We start from the raw sequence: 15340 nt of genomic DNA, 5'->3' as shown, positions 1-15340 counted from the left end.
ATTCGTGTCCAAACTATTCACAAGGAAGTTTTCCCATGTAAACTCTACTTTCGAACGAGTCATAGTGCGTTCGAAAGGGAAGGTAAAAATATTATATACAGGTCTGGAAACTTCAGAGGTGGAGATGGATCATTTTGTGTGTCACTTTTTATTTCTTTAGCAGCCACTAGAGGCGTTGCGATCGATGTTCGCAGGCTGACGAGGGACGTCAGAGGCCGGGGGAATATCTGTCTGTCTTTATTCCACTCGCAGTCTTCACAAAACAATATGATAAATTAATAACGCTTTAAATAATTTAAGACTATAAATGAATTAGTGAAATATGTATATGAAATAAAATTGAGTTTTTATTCTCAAAATTAAGTGTGAATAAAAACGAATCCTTCCGTGATGGAAAAAAATGTAATAAAATTTGGTGAAATGTATTTGAAACTCTCTGTCAATTGACCTCGATTCATTAACATTTCATCATAAATTTTTATATTTTATTATAAATTTTCGTATTTTATTATAAATTTTATATCTAATATTCCAAAAGTTTGAAAATTTATGATGAAATGATAATGAACCGGGATCAGTTGATAGAGATTTTCAAATATATTTTAGCAAAATTTTATTATATTTTTTCCATCAGGATTTTATGTTTAAATCTGTCCTTTATCTTTTTATTTTATTTTTGCGGGTAATAGCTTTTTCCCACTTTTTCCAAGTAACAATGTCTTTCGGCACTCGGAATAAAGAACGTTTCTGCTCGGTTCTACTGCCGGTCTTGCAAGTCGGTACCGCACACCATTTCGTCATTTCAATAAACGTTTCGACAACTTTTGTAGTCAATAACCGTTTTTCAATAAGAGTCATGAACACACGTGGGTTCTTATCCCCGATTTTTCAGGTTATATTTATCTGCGGACATCGATGACAGCGACGAGTAGTGGTTATGCTAGAAACTAAAGGTGTCTTCAAAAAGCGGCCATACTCCCACCACTGAAATTAGAGGTAGTTTCCAGACCTGTATGTAAGACCGTGGTTACGGTCTAGCAATATAGTAGTATTATATATGGTTTTATGACGCACTCTCTATTCCATACGATGTGACTTCAGCCTTTACGCCCAGTAGTCAAGATAACGAGAATTCGTTATATATACATGCACAGCACCGATCGTATCCGAAGTTAATAAAGTTCACACAAGTACACAAATGAAGTGACACATAAATGAACAGATAAAGAGATATTCCTGTGTGCAAAGATCTGCCTCGCATTAACCTGATCTTCTGACGTCGAGCAGTACGCGTACATTCCGAAACATATGCGAAACATATGCGAATATAATAGAGTGGAGTAAATTTTCATCCGTCTAACCTTGTGCGCATTAAGTAATTTAATGAGCTCGATACCCCGTTTTTCGAGAACTCGACCTGTTCGTCTTTCTTTCTAAGTCAAAAAATGGATAAATTACGAAGAGCACTGAACGGTAACGATAATCGGTGCGATGAGGAGAGCGGTATCATCACGCAGGTAATTACGTTTAATAGATGTGCTACGTTATAAACTATGAGAGTTATTATGCTTACTTGCGCAAACTTTTCTTTTATCCATAAACTAAAATTATCGATTTAAATGCTTTCGTGCGGTCGTCGATGGAAGGTCGATGTGGATTTTACGGTAAATTATTGTAGAAATTATTAGCAAAGTGTATTTGTATAGATTTGTGAAACGTACAATTATGCTCACTTGCTGTGCTTATTGAATGACGTCTTGAAAGACTTCTTAACGCTTGTTTTGTATACACGTCTAGGTCATGGACCAAACAACTTTAAGTTGGTCTACCAGGATAAAAGGTTTTGCTATTTGTTTCATCATAGGCATCTTATGTTCATTCCTCGGATCCTTCGCATTATTCCTGCAAAAAGGCCTCACCGTATTCGCTGTATTCTATACTTTAGGCAACGTTATCTCCTTAGCTAGGTAAAGTTTAATATATGATTTATCGTATTTATGTGATTTTTAAATTATAAGAGCATTATGTGGTCAGTAACGTATAATGTAATATATTAACTGTATAAATTTATTTATTAATACATTTGATTTCTTTGTTTTTAGTACATGCTTTTTAATGGGTCCGTTCAATCAGCTTAAAAAGATGTTTGCGTCGACGAGAGTGATCGCGACTATATTAGTATTCGTCTCGATTGGTTTGACGTTATTTGCAGCTTTACATGTAAGTATCCGCTGTTTTTCACGTTAATACGGTAATTTGTACCTCTGAAAGTAATAATGATTTTCCTGTTTTTAGTTGCATAATCCCGGTTTAGCCCTTTTGTTTATAATTATTCAGTCGCTAGCTATGACATGGTATTCCTTGTCGTATATACCATACGCTCGAGATGCTGTGAAAAAGACAATGGAAGCCTGTATTACGTAAGAGAAATAGTTATTGTTCTCTCCGTGTATCCAAGTTTGTTATATGAATGTATACTTGAAATTTTCTTACGTCCTTTGATATTTGAACACTTTTTCCACGCTAAATGCGAACTGTACTTTACTCATATTTGCAGGAAATAAATGTTAACATATTTATATAGATCGTAAGCTAACTGTAAGTTAATTGTAATTGTACAAAACAGAATGGGATTACAAAACTGTTGTACGCATATGACGAATGCGCATCGTGTGATACAGTTAATAATAATACATGGATGAATTTCTTATCAGGATTGAATTAATAATTTATACGCAACATAATGTAAGAAATATGCATATTTACCGGCATTTATTTCATATTTTAATACTACAGGATTCTCGTATTGCATTCATACCGTAATTTATATAATAGTTGTAAAATGTGATAGAATATCTCGAATAACATGTTAATTTAATAAATAATTTAGTTTTAAACAAGACTACGCCTGAATCGCAAACTCCATTTTTGCTATTTGCGTAAATATGTATCTGTTACATTGCAAAACGGGCAATATTCGTAGTCGACTTTCGCTCCAAGTTTGTTTGAGAATGATTCTCCTAGCCCAGTCTCGTAGTCTTTTAACGAGATAATTAATATATCTTTTAGATACTAATACAGCTATCTGATTGGCCAACGAGTATCTCGATATCATACATGATGTAAGAACTTGATCTTGAAGCGAAAGAGTACTCGTTACCCAATAAGAGCCATTCGAGCCATTCGAAATCGCAAATCAGCTGACCAATCGAGTCTCTTGGTCGATGAATCGATCTTCAACGTTAACTCGCACCTTCTTCCACGCGAATAGTCGGTGACCTTCTTTGGACGAGCGTAACGACATTTTTTCTTTACTGTTGGTAATAGCAACAGGTCGCCTGGTCTGTCGATCGGAGAAAGGAGTCGGTCCCAAGTGCGAGGTAACACGCGGCAACCTAAAATTTGTACGTCGTTGCCGATAGTACGTTGATACCGAAAGCTGCGAGATATAAAACTCTAGTTGCTATCAAGCCCGCGGAAACTTCTACGATAGGTAAAATTTGAGTCCTTGCTAAAGAGAGGAAGCTCGTTCGCGCGCGACCGTTATGGAGGATGAATTTGAACCAATGTTTGGAAGCCACCATGTTTCGTGCCTCAACGCGACGTCGTGACGCGACATCAACAAGTTTCGCTCGTATTTCTGGCTTCAGACGGATGAATCTCGTGCTTCGATCAATTGACACGGTTTATTTCTTGCGTATTTCAGCATTTTTGTCGCCCTTACGTGCATTTTATCGCATGCGCGAGTAATAATGAGTTAATGTTACGTACCTCTAATTGTTCTCTTTGTATGCTCGAACAGAGAAACTTGCTGCGCATAAAGAGAATTTGAGGACGGGCTACTTAGTTTCTATCGCTGTACAATGCCTACTCGAGATGAGATTAACCAAGCACGCATGGCGAACTTTAAGTTCCATGGTAAACATGAGGTGGGTGGAAATACAATTATTTGCTACTTCAATAGTTTTCTAACTGATATGCATCTGTAATGCTTGGCACATTTTTTAGGAGGCACGAAGAAGGAGGAATGCAATGTCGGTAGAGTTACGTAAGGCCAAGAAGGAAGATCAGTTGTCGAAGCGACGTAATTTCAATACCGAGGATCAACTATTTAATGCAGCGGATCCAGCTACTACCTCATCCCCGTTTTCGTCGATAGAGGAAATTGTGGACGGCATAAACGCGTCAGATGAATCGATGCAATTCCTGGCGACTCAAACTTGCAGGAAACTGCTCAGCCGGGAGAAGAATCCTCCCATAAGCGCGATGATAGAGGGTGGCGTGGTCGAGCGTTGCATTCAGCTCTTGGACTGCGATCACAAGTAAGCATATGATTATTCTTGTTCACGCGTTCTAGAATTGAGGAGTAACTTTCCTATTGCTCCCGTGTAGCATATCGTTGCAATTTGAGGCGGCATGGGTGTTAACAAACATTGCTTCGGGTACGTCTGAGCAAACGCAAAACGTTATAAAGTGCGGAGCCATACCAAAGTTAGTAAGGCTGCTCAAGTCGCAGACGTCCAGTGTCGCGGAGCAGGCAGTGTGGGCTCTGGGAAATATAGCCGGAGATGGACCTCAACCGCGCGATCTTGTTCTTGGACACGATGCTATGCTGCTCTTACTTGATCTAATCAAGCCTGACATCCCGGTACGTGATGCTCCGTTGATGCTTTGTGCTACCAGAAAGCCGATTCTTAGACTCGTTCGAATCATTTTTTCCTTGCTTATTTGTTAATGTTTCTGATAACTGATGCTATGCTCAGGTGACGTTCTTGCGCAACATTGTTTGGACCTTATCCAACTTGTGTCGAAATAAGAATCCAGCCCCGCCGTTTGAAATGATCAAGCCTGCTCTTCCAGTATTCAATCGCCTGCTTAATTACGACGACGATGATGTACTTGGTAAGACATCCTATAGCGTTACAAGATATACGAATGTATCACAATGGCACATTTATGTCTTCACGTGTGTGCGTAAAAATTAGCCGATACTTGCTGGGCGCTCTCTTACCTCACGGATGGCTCGAACGACAAGATACAAGCAGTATTGGACACTGGCATTATACCTAAACTCGTGCAGCTGCTCATGTCGGAGGACGGAACCATCCTTACCCCAGCGTTGCGTACAGTTGGAAACATAGTAACGGGTGACGATGCTCAAACAGACACTATAATCGCTGCGGGAGGACTGCCGCATCTGGGTGCACTGCTGCGGCACAATCGCCCTAACATTGTGAAGGAAGCTGCTTGGGCAATCAGCAATATCACAGCTGGTAACACAAGGCAGATCCAAAGCGTGATAAGTGCTAACTTGTTACCGTCGTTGGTAGAGGTGTTACAGTTCGTAAGTGTTATGCATATACGTGAAAGAATGCTGATTTGCTTCGGAGCAAGATGATGAAAATGCGTTTGTGACATTTCTTAGGGTGATTATAAAGCGCAAAAGGAAGCTGCATGGGCCGTAACCAACTTGACATCAGGTGGAACAATTCAACAGCTGATTGAACTAGTTAACGCAGGTGTATTACAACCTTTCTGTAATTTATTGGACGCGAAAGATTGGAATACCATCACTGTCGTCTTGGATGGTATAACGAACATTTTGCACGCTGCCGATAAAATGGGACAAATGGACCAAGTTGCCATTATGATCGAAGAAGCTGGAGGATTAGATAAATTAGAAGCTCTCCAACAGCACGAGAACGAGCAAATTTATCAAAAATCTGTGGCCATGATCGACACGTTCTTCTCTGGAGAGGTGAGTATACTATGTATTTAAAAGCTGGTTTCATCTAATGACTTATGATTAGTTATGATTTTCCGTTTCTGAACATATGCGTGATTTGTATTACAACTTTCATAAAAATATCCATTTTCCTTACAAAAGGATGCGCATCTTTACCGATATCGCGTTTCTCCTTTTTCGTACCGCCTAAACAATATGCCAAATATTATAGAGATGCCAAGATGCGTATCAGTTGCAAAACTATTGAAGTAGCAAGTAATTTTATTTCCACCTTCATGTTTATCGTGGAACTTAAAGTTCGCCATGCGTGCTTGGCTAATTTCATCTCGAGTAGGCATTGCATAGTGATAGGAACTAAGTAGGGAGCCTGTACTTCTCAAAGTCTCTTTGCGAAGCAGGATTCTCTGTTTAAGCACAATACAAAGAAAACAGTTCGAGTTACGTAAAATTTTCTTTTCCAGGAGGCCGAGACTCTTACTTCCGAGGTTAAGGAAAATGCTGATGGGCAAGTAGAATTTAATGTAAAAGAGGATGAATCAACAAATAAATTCAATTTTTAGAGTACATCTTCTCACACGTTGAGATCGAGGTATTACAAGTTAAAGAGTTTATAAAGCGCGACGTAAGTTTGGAATTGTCACGTTGTATACACAATTCCTTTCATGTAGTAATGTAGAGGATGTTACGCTTCACAATTTATTGAACCAATTTGTCTCGTAAAAGTATTTTTCTCGCTATTGCGTTGCTCAAAAGTATTATTGCGATCTAATTTATCATGATTTATTTTGTGCATCAATCCTCGATTGTAACCATTCATGACAGCCTGTAGACACTTTTGTGGACGTATGTTTTTAGATGTAGATTATTAAAAGACTTATATTAATTTTGCAAGTAGGGAAAGATTTTGATACAAATTATTTGACTTTTAAAATAAAAGGGCGTTTTATAATATTCATAATCGAGTTCAACTTTTCTTCTACTTATTTTCGTGAAAAAAGAAGGTAATGCATATATATTCTTACTGCTTTTTTGTTTCTTATAGAGGATTCCATAAATCTCGATTGTTCTCTAACTCTAAGATTTATTTTTACTATTTCCATCAAGTAATTTACAAATAATTATCAATAAAACTTTAAAAAATTTGCATAATCAGTTGAAATTAACCTGTCTGTTATATTTCATTATGTTGCATATTACAAAAGAAGTACAAAAGAAAGCAAACAATATTTATTACATTGTGTTTTTTAAAAATAAAACATTGATAAATATATGAATTGACTGTATGTTTCATTCTTCCGCATCATTCTGCAAAAAATATTCATGTGCACATATGCACATTCCAAAATTAAGATATAAAATAATCTTGTTAGTTAAATGATTTCCCGAATAATCGTGCACGTACAAAGATCTATTTTCCGTGAATTAATATACTTACAATCTTTTAAGTTCAAGTTTCATCGAGTTTCATTCAAGTACAATCGTTTAAGTGATATCTATAACTTTGCCGAATAAATACATAGTTGTCAAAATAGTGCTGCGACAAAATATAAGCGTTCACTTTGCGACACTTTTACAAAAAGCATCAAAGCAGTATTGCGTCATTTGACTTTCTCTATTTTAAACCTAAGAAATTCTTAAATAGCATTGGTGTATAGTGTTGTAATAGCTTGAGTGATTCGATGATAGTACGATTAGAAAGTCGTACTATCGACCAAGTATAAAATCACTCTGGTCGTTGATCAAGAAGTGATAAACGAACGCCGCTTTCTTTTTGTCAAACGTGATTTGAGTGACGCGGCTTCTCTGCCGGTGACGATCGTCTCTGCTTCTCGGTGGGTCTCTTAAAAATATTGAGCCAAACAAAGTCGCTGGAAATGATGCGGCAAATATTATTGTAAACACTCAGGGATATGCTAATGAGTAAGAATAAGCCAAACCAAGGTAACAGTACGTGAATAGGGAGCTTACCGAGTGTTTTGGCATCGAGTTCGTTGTCTTGCGTATGGTTCAGTAGCTCTTGCAAGAACGAACTGATGTACAGAAACACTGTTCTTCTAGTTTCAGGCAGTTGCATTACAATCTGTGACAAAATATAGCGATATAGAGGTATCCAAGTCCGAAATTATGCTCTTAAGGGGGGAGCCTGCTTTAGAACGCTGAAAATAAGGTATATTTTACGAATTGTTTTTGGAGAAACTATACAGCGGATCATTATAAAACTTTGATGCATTTATTAGTACATGTTTAAGGATAAAAAAAATTATTTTTTGATTTGAATATATCGCTCGTAGAGGTCGTCTTGGAGAAATCTTAGTGCAGCCGCGTCGCCGGCATTGCAAATTGGTGAGCATTCTCCTGCCTCCAAATTTCGTCTAAACTGAAAAATTGAAATATCTTCTCGTTATTTATGAATTCCCATCGTCGATGAACCAAAGAGAGAAGAAAAAAGTTGAAAAGTGCCAAAATGGTGAAGCTTGGAACACAAAAGTACGATTGTTAGGCAAAGTTTTTGAACTTTTTCATGCAAAAATAATTGTTTAACTTAATGTTTTTATGAATATTAAAGGTTCATCGACGATGGGAATTCATAAATAACGAGAAAATATTTCAATTTTTCAGTTTGGATGAAATTTGGAGGCAGGAGAATGCTCACCAATTTACAATGCCTCCAGGACGACCTCTACAGGCGATATATTCAAATCAAAAAATAATTTTTTTATCTTTAAACATGTACTAATAAATGCATCAAAGTTTTATAATGATCCGCTGTATAGTTTCTCCAAAAAAGTTCGTAAAATTATACCTTATTTTCAACGTTCTAAAGCAGGCTCCCCCCTTAACGCGTTTCGAGCGATGGCATTAAGGGGGGAGCCTGCTTCAGAACGCTGAAAATAAGGTATATTTTAAGAATTGTTTTTGGAGAAACTATACAGCGGAACAATATAAAACTTTGATGCATTTATTAGTACATGTTTAAGGATAAAAAAAATTATTTTTTGATTTGAATATATCGCTCGTAGAGGTCGTCCTGGAGAAATCTCAGTGCAGCCGCGTCGCCGGCATTGCAAATTGGTGAGCATTCTCCTGACTCCAAATTTCGTCTAAACTGAAAAATTGAAATATCTTCTCGTTATTTATGAATTCCCATCGTCGATGAACCAAAGAGAGAAGAAAAAAGTTGAAAAGTGCCAAAATGGTGAAGCTTGGAACACAAAAGTACGATTGTTAGGCAAAGTTTTTGAACTTTTTCATGCAAAAATAATTGTTTAACTTAATGTTTTTATGAATATTAAAGGTTCATCGACGATGGGAATTCATAAATAACGAGAAAATATTTCAATTTTTCAGTTTGGATGAAATTTGGAGGCAGGAGAATGCTCACCAATTTACAATGCCTCCAGGACGACCTCTACAGGCGATATATTCAAATCAAAAAATAATTTTTTTATCTTTAAACATGTACTAATAAATGCATCAAAGTTTTATAATGATCCGCTGTATAGTTTCTCCAAAAAAATTCGTAAAATTATACCTTATTTTCAACGTTCTGAAGCAGGCTCCCCCCTTAACGCGTTTCGAGCGGTGGCATTAAGGGGGGAGCCTGCTTTAGAACGCTGAAAATAAGGTATATTTTACGAATTGTTTTTGGAGAAACTATACAGCGGATCATTATAAAACTTTGATGCATTTATTAGTACATGTTTAAGGATAAAAAAAATTATTTTTTGATTTGAATATATCGCTCGTAGAGGTCGTCCTGGAGAAATCTCAGTGCAGCCGCGTCGCCGGCATTGCAAATTGGTGAGCATTCTCCTGACTCCAAATTTCGTCTAAACTGAAAAATTGAAATATCTTCTCGTTATTTATGAATTCCCATCGTCGATGAACCAAAGAGAGAAGAAAAAAGTTGAAAAGTGCCAAAATGGTGAAGCTTGGAACACAAAAGTACGATTGTTAGGCAAAGTTTTTGAACTTTTTCATGCAAAAATAATTGTTTAACTTAATGTTTTTATGAATATTAAAGGTTCATCGACGATGGGAATTCATAAATAACGAGAAAATATTTCAATTTTTCAGTTTGGATGAAATTTGGAGGCAGGAGAATGCTCACCAATTTACAATGCCTCCAGGACGACCTCTACAGGCGATATATTCAAATCAAAAAATAATTTTTTTATCTTTAAACATGTACTAATAAATGCATCAAAGTTTTATAATGATCCGCTGTATAGTTTCTCCAAAAAAATTCGTAAAATTATACCTTATTTTCAACGTTCTAAAGCAGGCTCCCCCCTTAATCTTACGAGGCTCTTTCGTTCGACTTACTTGCTTGCACTGTAAATAATTGGTTGCCGCGGACAGACACACATTATGCAAATTATATGGTATTAACGGCTCGGCCGTGGATTCTAAGAGCAGTAGCAACGCCTCCGCTACCGAGTGTACACCACCAGCTACGCGCAACGAAAAGAAACGATTGCTAAGGAGCATTGCATCGTGGCACAGCGTAGCGCACGAGACGTTAAAATGATATGAAAAGGATACGCATTGGATCTTGACTCCATTCGTCCAACCAATCTCGAATAGCTATTATCTCGATATGTAGGCCTGGCGTTTCGAAGAGTCCTGGAGTCTTGATGCCGTGTCGGTATAATCTGTCCACTAAATGCCACACTTCCTTCGGCACTGCGTACGGTTCTTGTGACGGATTCTTATTGTTCTCCTACGGTTTCAGGCGGAATATAGAGTACATCACGAAGCATTGTTTTCTGAATACGTTAAGAATATTTACCAGTTCCATTAATCGTCCAACGGGAATCTCCCTAATTGGAACTGATATGTGAACCAACGCTTCCATGGAAGAGCCAAAACAGCTTCTTTCATAGGTCCCTGGAAAGTCATCAATTTATATTACGAGTGGCATTATTTTTAATGAAATCGGGCTGTTGCGAACGTAATAGTTGTAGAGATAATCTCATGCGTGACATACCTGTCACAGTGATAAAGATATCCTTGCCTCCCTCCAGGTGCAATACTAAAATGTCATATAACTTATCCTCGCCAGAATTTAATTTACAGGCGGACTTTTTATCTACATATACCTCCAGTTTAATGTCACACTTTTCACCTAGGCAACGAGAGGGAAAAGAAAGAATTAAAATTAAAACGAAACTGCAAACGTAGTTAGAAATATTTAGCAAAAATACAGGAAAACGTGAGTATAAATCTCGTACCTGGTTCTATGAAACCGGTGTAGGGTTCTATGTGCAGCCAATCCTTGCAGTAGCTTGTGTCGTCTAATTTCTTGATAAACTCAAATTGGACGGGTACCTAGATTTCCAGATTTTAAGAATGAATGGTAGAGTTCGTACGTGACGTAACATATCGTGCAAAATGCTTCGTATTTGTTTGCTCTACCTGGCCTGTATTAGCAATAATGAGTTCTTTACTACTAGGTTCGAGGAACTTCAAAACATCGAATATAATGTCCGTGGTATCGACCATTACTTGTGGCAAATACTCGTTCTCTAACTTGTCTAGCTTCTTCATAACTTCCTCATGGATTTTACGATACTTCGCCATGTCTATTATTCGTATCTGTTGAAAGAGTGAATAGCAACCATCTATCATTTTTCAGAAATAACGAAAAAAAAAAACAAAAAAAAACGAAAAGGCAGATACTTTACCTGGGAGTCGAAGCTCGCAGTAACTGGTTTGTGATCAGATATTTTGAGTTCTGGGTAACTTTTGTAACTGATGCACTTAATCGCATCTCCCTTCCACAATACTCGATCGCACCAGGCTGGAGCTCTGCATTTCTCGCTGCGTATCGCAAACAAAAAATAGTTTCAGAATGTCTGGATACGTCTCGGTAAATGTACGTGGCCCGAAGATGTAGCTAACTTTGAGCGATACCTCGAGTCCCAGTTGTCGGTGCCCGGATCGTACTTGTACGTGGGTTTGAAATCGATCTCGGCTTCCTGAAATCCCAGAAACACCCGCCCGTTCTTGCGTTGCTGTCCAAGCTGATCCAACGCCAGGACCGGAGCGTAGTTACCCTCTGAAATGTACTGCTTAGCCATCGCAGCATCCATTTCCGTTATTCGATAATTTAAGTCTCCCAACCAATAAATCTGGCTGTGACATCAATTCGATTTAATATACCTCGAAATAAATTGAAGCAAACTAAGTAAGACAAATACGACTAGAAACCTAGCAAAGCGCAGTACACATCACAACGAGCGTAACGTAATAAAACTTCCGCGTGCAATAACAATTAATACGTCGTCGGATCGCGGGAAACTTACTCATGATCCTTAAAGCTCTTCGGCGGCACGTATTTCGTAAAGGATAATCGTGCACAGATATCAGCGTAATCCTGATTACGTCGTTCAAATTCTTCACAGTGCGCCGCCAAGTGGGCGTTTACAAAGCAGATGGACGTATTGTGAATGCAACAGCTTACCGCGACACCACCCTTATTACCCTGGAAGAATAAGTAATCGAATATTAAGAACAAGAACAACGCCTATTTGCTGGAATTATTCTAAAAATCTTACCAGCTTTCCCATAATGCCAGTGCCCACTGTATCGGTAGATACATTTTCGATGTACGGTACATGTGGTTCCAGCGCGTACACTAGCAACATTATGCCTACTAACCTGACGAGAGCGACTTGGACATAGACACCCTTAGGGTGAAGCGAATTGACTATAACTTGTCTGGAACAGAATTTTTATGTTACATGGCACAGTTTTACATTAAAGCGCACCGAGTGTCTCAGATCTCGCGTTATTTATAATTACATCTTATTTATAAAAATTATTAATTACATAACTCCTGAGATTCTTAATTGGACGTGAAAACTCCGTTACCGAGGAGAGTCGAAAAGCCATGATAGCTTTCAAGAAAAGATCCGGGACAAACTCGTTTAGTTTCAACGCTTAGTGTACCTCCACTCCTCTTCTCTGGGAGTTTCGTGAAACAGGAATGCTTCCTTGCTTAGATCCAACTCTTGGAACCCGATAGCATATATATCCGGCGGCGTTTCGTCCGCACTCAACCACTGGTCCAATCTGATGCCGTTCGCAGGCTGTCCGTTCACGTTCCACGTGCAAGTGAGTATACTGCAATCATGTTTAACGGCAGTCATGTGAGGTACGCGTCAAGCGCTCGCAAGTTTGGTAAAAGAGAAAGACGTAAAATGAAACTTCATGATACATCACGCAGCAACGAACCGAAATGTTTTGCTATATGTGTAATCATCTTCCTTGCAGGCCATCTGATACCGTACCACCGACTCCCTCGCAGCTACCGGCGATCTACCTGACGCGATTTGTCTCGGTACCACCAAATCGGGACTCTCGACACCGAGGAACTAGAAGAGCAGCAAACTTTTACTCCAATCCATTCGCAATCCACATTTTCATAATGTTCATTTTGAATTTTAAGCTCACAGGTTCAGCAACATCCTGCCCGTCTTTGCCAGCCAAGTTCCTCGTACTTCTCATTAGTTTCTCGATCCACGAAAACTCTGCCGCGGGATTCTTCGCTGTCTGATATACTAAAAGAATAATCGTTCTCAATTTTGCAGATAATTAAAAAGATCGTAGGAAATTTCGGATATGCATGCACACGTACCTTCTACAACACGAAATATTTCTGATACTAATGAACTGGTTGCTTCTCCAAGCTTCAGCTCAAATATAAGATGAAGTTTTCTCGATGTAATGTTCATGTACACGTTATGGCCATCCAATGCTTCTCTATCAGTATCTTGAAAAGAAAAGAACAAAGGGTTAATAAGAATCGTTTAGCTGTTTACTGATTTATGAAGCAACAATACGAAAGCAGATTCAGCTTGATATATAATCAGGAGTACTGGACAGTTCTTGGACTACAGTCGAGTGTAATTATTTGTACGATGTTAGAAAAATCATTATACCTATACCACATTTGAAATCTTGATCGACGGGCAATATTCCTTCCAGAGTAAGATCGCTGTATACTTGCAGAGGTGTTTTTGCAGCAAGGAAGATTGCTAAAGCATGAGTGTTGCCTTTGTAAATAAGAGCGATATACCTCGGAGATTTCACCCAGCCTTGTATTAATGATGCTTCCGTGGCCTATGATCGCATTAAGGAAGTGTAACATAATAATGCATGTTATTCGCAACAACAATGTCACATGCCCGTGACATGGTCTATAAGTGAACGCAATAAATCTACGTTATTTATTTATGATCCTTTTTATTTAAATCTGATGCTGCAGATCGCGGCAGAGTGCAAATATTATTACTTATTATGAAAAATTCATAAGAGGATACAGTTACGACCGTCTCGCCCGAGACAAACTTTGACTGCACGATTGCTAATGATTCTGACGCCGACATCGTTCTTACCACCGTGCACACGTGACAATCAATTAAACCCTCGGTTTCACCGGCAACTATGCTGCACAATTCTTGTACAAAAGTATTACAAAAACAAAGCGACAGCCTCCTGAGCTGTCTCGAGCTTGTCAACTGGAAAAGATGGCGAGTACAGTACACAACTCATGTACGTAACCAAGTGTACATGTGTGGTTAACATACCAAACATGAGACAAATTTATAAACATTCTGATACAATGAGTTTGATACAAAATTGCCTTTTTGCATTAAACGCGTGAGCCATTAATCCGTAACCCAGTGTACAGAAATCGGAACGTACCGCAAAGTGATGGCGATTAGCGGTTAGGAGCGAGGGAGAAGGTTAAGTAGCCACTCATCTTTCTCTCTCCATTCGCGTCATCGGCGCGCGCCCGAGGGAAAAGTTCCGTGCAATACATCTCTCTCAACACGTGACATCACGTGATACCGAGAGAAGCTTGAGAGCGGTCACGCTCGCGTTTTAAGGGGGAAGCCTGCTTTAGAACGTTGAAAATAAGGTATAATTTTACGAATTTTTTTGGAGAAACTATACAGCGGATCATTATAAAACTTTTATGCATTTATTAGTACATGTTTAAAGATAAAAAAATTATTTTTTGATTTGAATATATCGCCTGTAGAGGTCGTCCTGGAGGCATTGTAAATTGGTGAGCATTCTACTGCCTCCAAATTTCATCCAAACTGAAAAATTGAAATATTTTCTTCTTATTTATGAATTCCCATCGTCGATGGACCTTTAATATTCATAAAAACATTAAGTTGAACAATTATTTTTGCATGAAAAAGTTCAAAAACTTTGCCTAAAAATCGTACTTTTGTGTTCCAAGCTCCACCATTTTGGCACTTTTCAACTTTTTTCTTTTCTCTTTGGTTCATCGACGATGGGAATTCATAAATAACGAGAAGATATTTCAATTTTTCAGTTTAGACGAAATTTGGAGGCAGGAGAATGCTCACCAATTTGCAGTGCCGGCGACGCGGCTGCACTAAGATTTCTCCAAGACGACCTCTACGAGCGATATATTCAAATCAAAAAATAATTTTTTTATCTTTAAACATGTACTAATAAATGCATCAAAGTTTTATAATGATCCGCTGTATAGTTTCTCCAAAAACAATTCGTAAAATGTACCTTATTTTCAGCGTTCTAAAGCAGGCTCCC

At 38.2% G+C, this 15340-nt stretch overlaps 3 protein-coding genes and 1 long non-coding RNA gene across 7 annotated transcripts; 3 read left to right on the top strand and 1 right to left on the bottom strand.

Annotated features, from left to right (window-relative positions):
• The first annotated feature begins 24 nt into the window (after positions 1-24).
• LOC113563048 lies at positions 25-308 on the top strand. The gene is made up of 2 exons (XR_003407292.1): positions 25-82; positions 161-308. It is a non-coding gene; the product is annotated as an uncharacterized LOC113563048 (long non-coding RNA).
• Positions 309-1020: 712 nt separating this feature from the next.
• On the top strand, positions 1021-2897 carry LOC105280495 (vesicle transport protein SFT2B). 2 transcript variants are annotated; one of them, XM_011341085.3, is made up of 5 exons: positions 1021-1517; positions 1647-1664; positions 1798-1967; positions 2103-2220; positions 2296-2897. In XM_011341085.3, the coding sequence occupies exons 1-5, from the start codon at positions 1446-1448 to the stop codon at positions 2422-2424; spliced, it is 507 nt and encodes a 168-aa protein (XP_011339387.1). In that variant the 5' UTR covers positions 1021-1445; the 3' UTR covers positions 2425-2897. The 2 variants fall into 2 exon arrangements, with proteins under 2 accessions (XP_011339387.1, XP_011339389.1); XM_011341087.3 differs by lacking the exon at positions 1647-1664 and having other exon boundaries at positions 1022-1517.
• Positions 2898-3237: 340 nt separating this feature from the next.
• LOC105280494 (importin subunit alpha) lies at positions 3238-6958 on the top strand. Of its 2 annotated transcripts, none has more exons than XM_011341083.3 (8): positions 3238-3380; positions 3803-3929; positions 4009-4322; positions 4393-4648; positions 4764-4902; positions 4986-5344; positions 5426-5758; positions 6208-6958. In XM_011341083.3, exons 2-8 carry the CDS (start codon positions 3864-3866, stop codon positions 6304-6306), a joined length of 1566 nt encoding a protein of 521 aa, XP_011339385.1. In that variant the 5' UTR covers positions 3238-3380; positions 3803-3863; the 3' UTR covers positions 6307-6958. The 2 variants fall into 2 exon arrangements, with proteins under 2 accessions (XP_011339385.1, XP_011339386.1); XM_011341084.3 differs by lacking the exon at positions 3238-3380 and adding an exon at positions 3389-3493.
• Positions 6904-14508, bottom strand: LOC105280493 (inositol polyphosphate 5-phosphatase OCRL-1). Of its 2 annotated transcripts, none has more exons than XM_011341081.3 (19): positions 14341-14508; positions 14074-14271; positions 13699-13873; positions 13389-13523; positions 13205-13311; positions 12986-13125; positions 12701-12874; positions 12307-12469; positions 12055-12233; positions 11663-11884; positions 11434-11569; positions 11165-11344; positions 10981-11077; positions 10737-10874; positions 10539-10636; positions 10292-10469; positions 10073-10200; positions 7715-7826; positions 6904-7614 (listed from the first exon to the last, which is right to left on the bottom strand). In XM_011341081.3, exons 1-19 carry the CDS (start codon positions 14404-14406, stop codon positions 7451-7453), a joined length of 2790 nt encoding a protein of 929 aa, XP_011339383.2. In that variant the 5' UTR covers positions 14407-14508; the 3' UTR covers positions 6904-7450. The 2 variants fall into 2 exon arrangements, with proteins under 2 accessions (XP_011339383.2, XP_011339382.2); XM_011341080.3 differs by having other exon boundaries at positions 13693-13873; positions 14341-14507.
• Positions 14509-15340: the final 832 nt, after the last annotated feature.

This window comes from Ooceraea biroi, chromosome 12, assembly GCF_003672135.1.
Source record: "Ooceraea biroi isolate clonal line C1 chromosome 12, Obir_v5.4, whole genome shotgun sequence".
NCBI classification, from domain to species: Eukaryota; Metazoa; Arthropoda; class Insecta; order Hymenoptera; family Formicidae; genus Ooceraea; species Ooceraea biroi.
This window is presented reverse-complemented; position numbering and strand designations above follow the sequence as displayed.

Coding starts and splice junctions, on each gene's coding strand:
- LOC105280495 (XM_011341085.3), top strand. CDS start 1,446: ATGGATAAATTACGAAGAGCACTGAACGGTAACGATAATCGGTGCGAT. Junction 1,968..2,102: donor AACGTTATCTCCTTAGCTAG/GTAAAGTTTAAT, acceptor CTTTGTTTTTAG/TACATGCTTTTTAATGGGTC. Junction 2,221..2,295: donor CGTTATTTGCAGCTTTACAT/GTAAGTATCCGC, acceptor TCCTGTTTTTAG/TTGCATAATCCCGGTTTAGC.
- LOC105280494 (XM_011341083.3), top strand. CDS start 3,864: ATGCCTACTCGAGATGAGATTAACCAAGCACGCATGGCGAACTTTAAG. Junction 4,649..4,763: donor TAATCAAGCCTGACATCCCG/GTACGTGATGCT, acceptor TGCTATGCTCAG/GTGACGTTCTTGCGCAACAT. Junction 5,759..6,207: donor ACACGTTCTTCTCTGGAGAG/GTGAGTATACTA, acceptor TTTCTTTTCCAG/GAGGCCGAGACTCTTACTTC.
- LOC105280493 (XM_011341080.3), bottom strand. CDS start 14,406: ATGCAAAAAGGCAATTTTGTATCAAACTCATTGTATCAGAATGTTTAT. Junction 10,470..10,538: donor TTGGACGATTAATGGAACTG/GTAAATATTCTT, acceptor CTGAAACCGTAG/GAGAACAATAAGAATCCGTC. Junction 7,615..7,714: donor ACTCGATGCCAAAACACTCG/GTAAGCTCCCTA, acceptor CATCATTTCCAG/CGACTTTGTTTGGCTCAATA.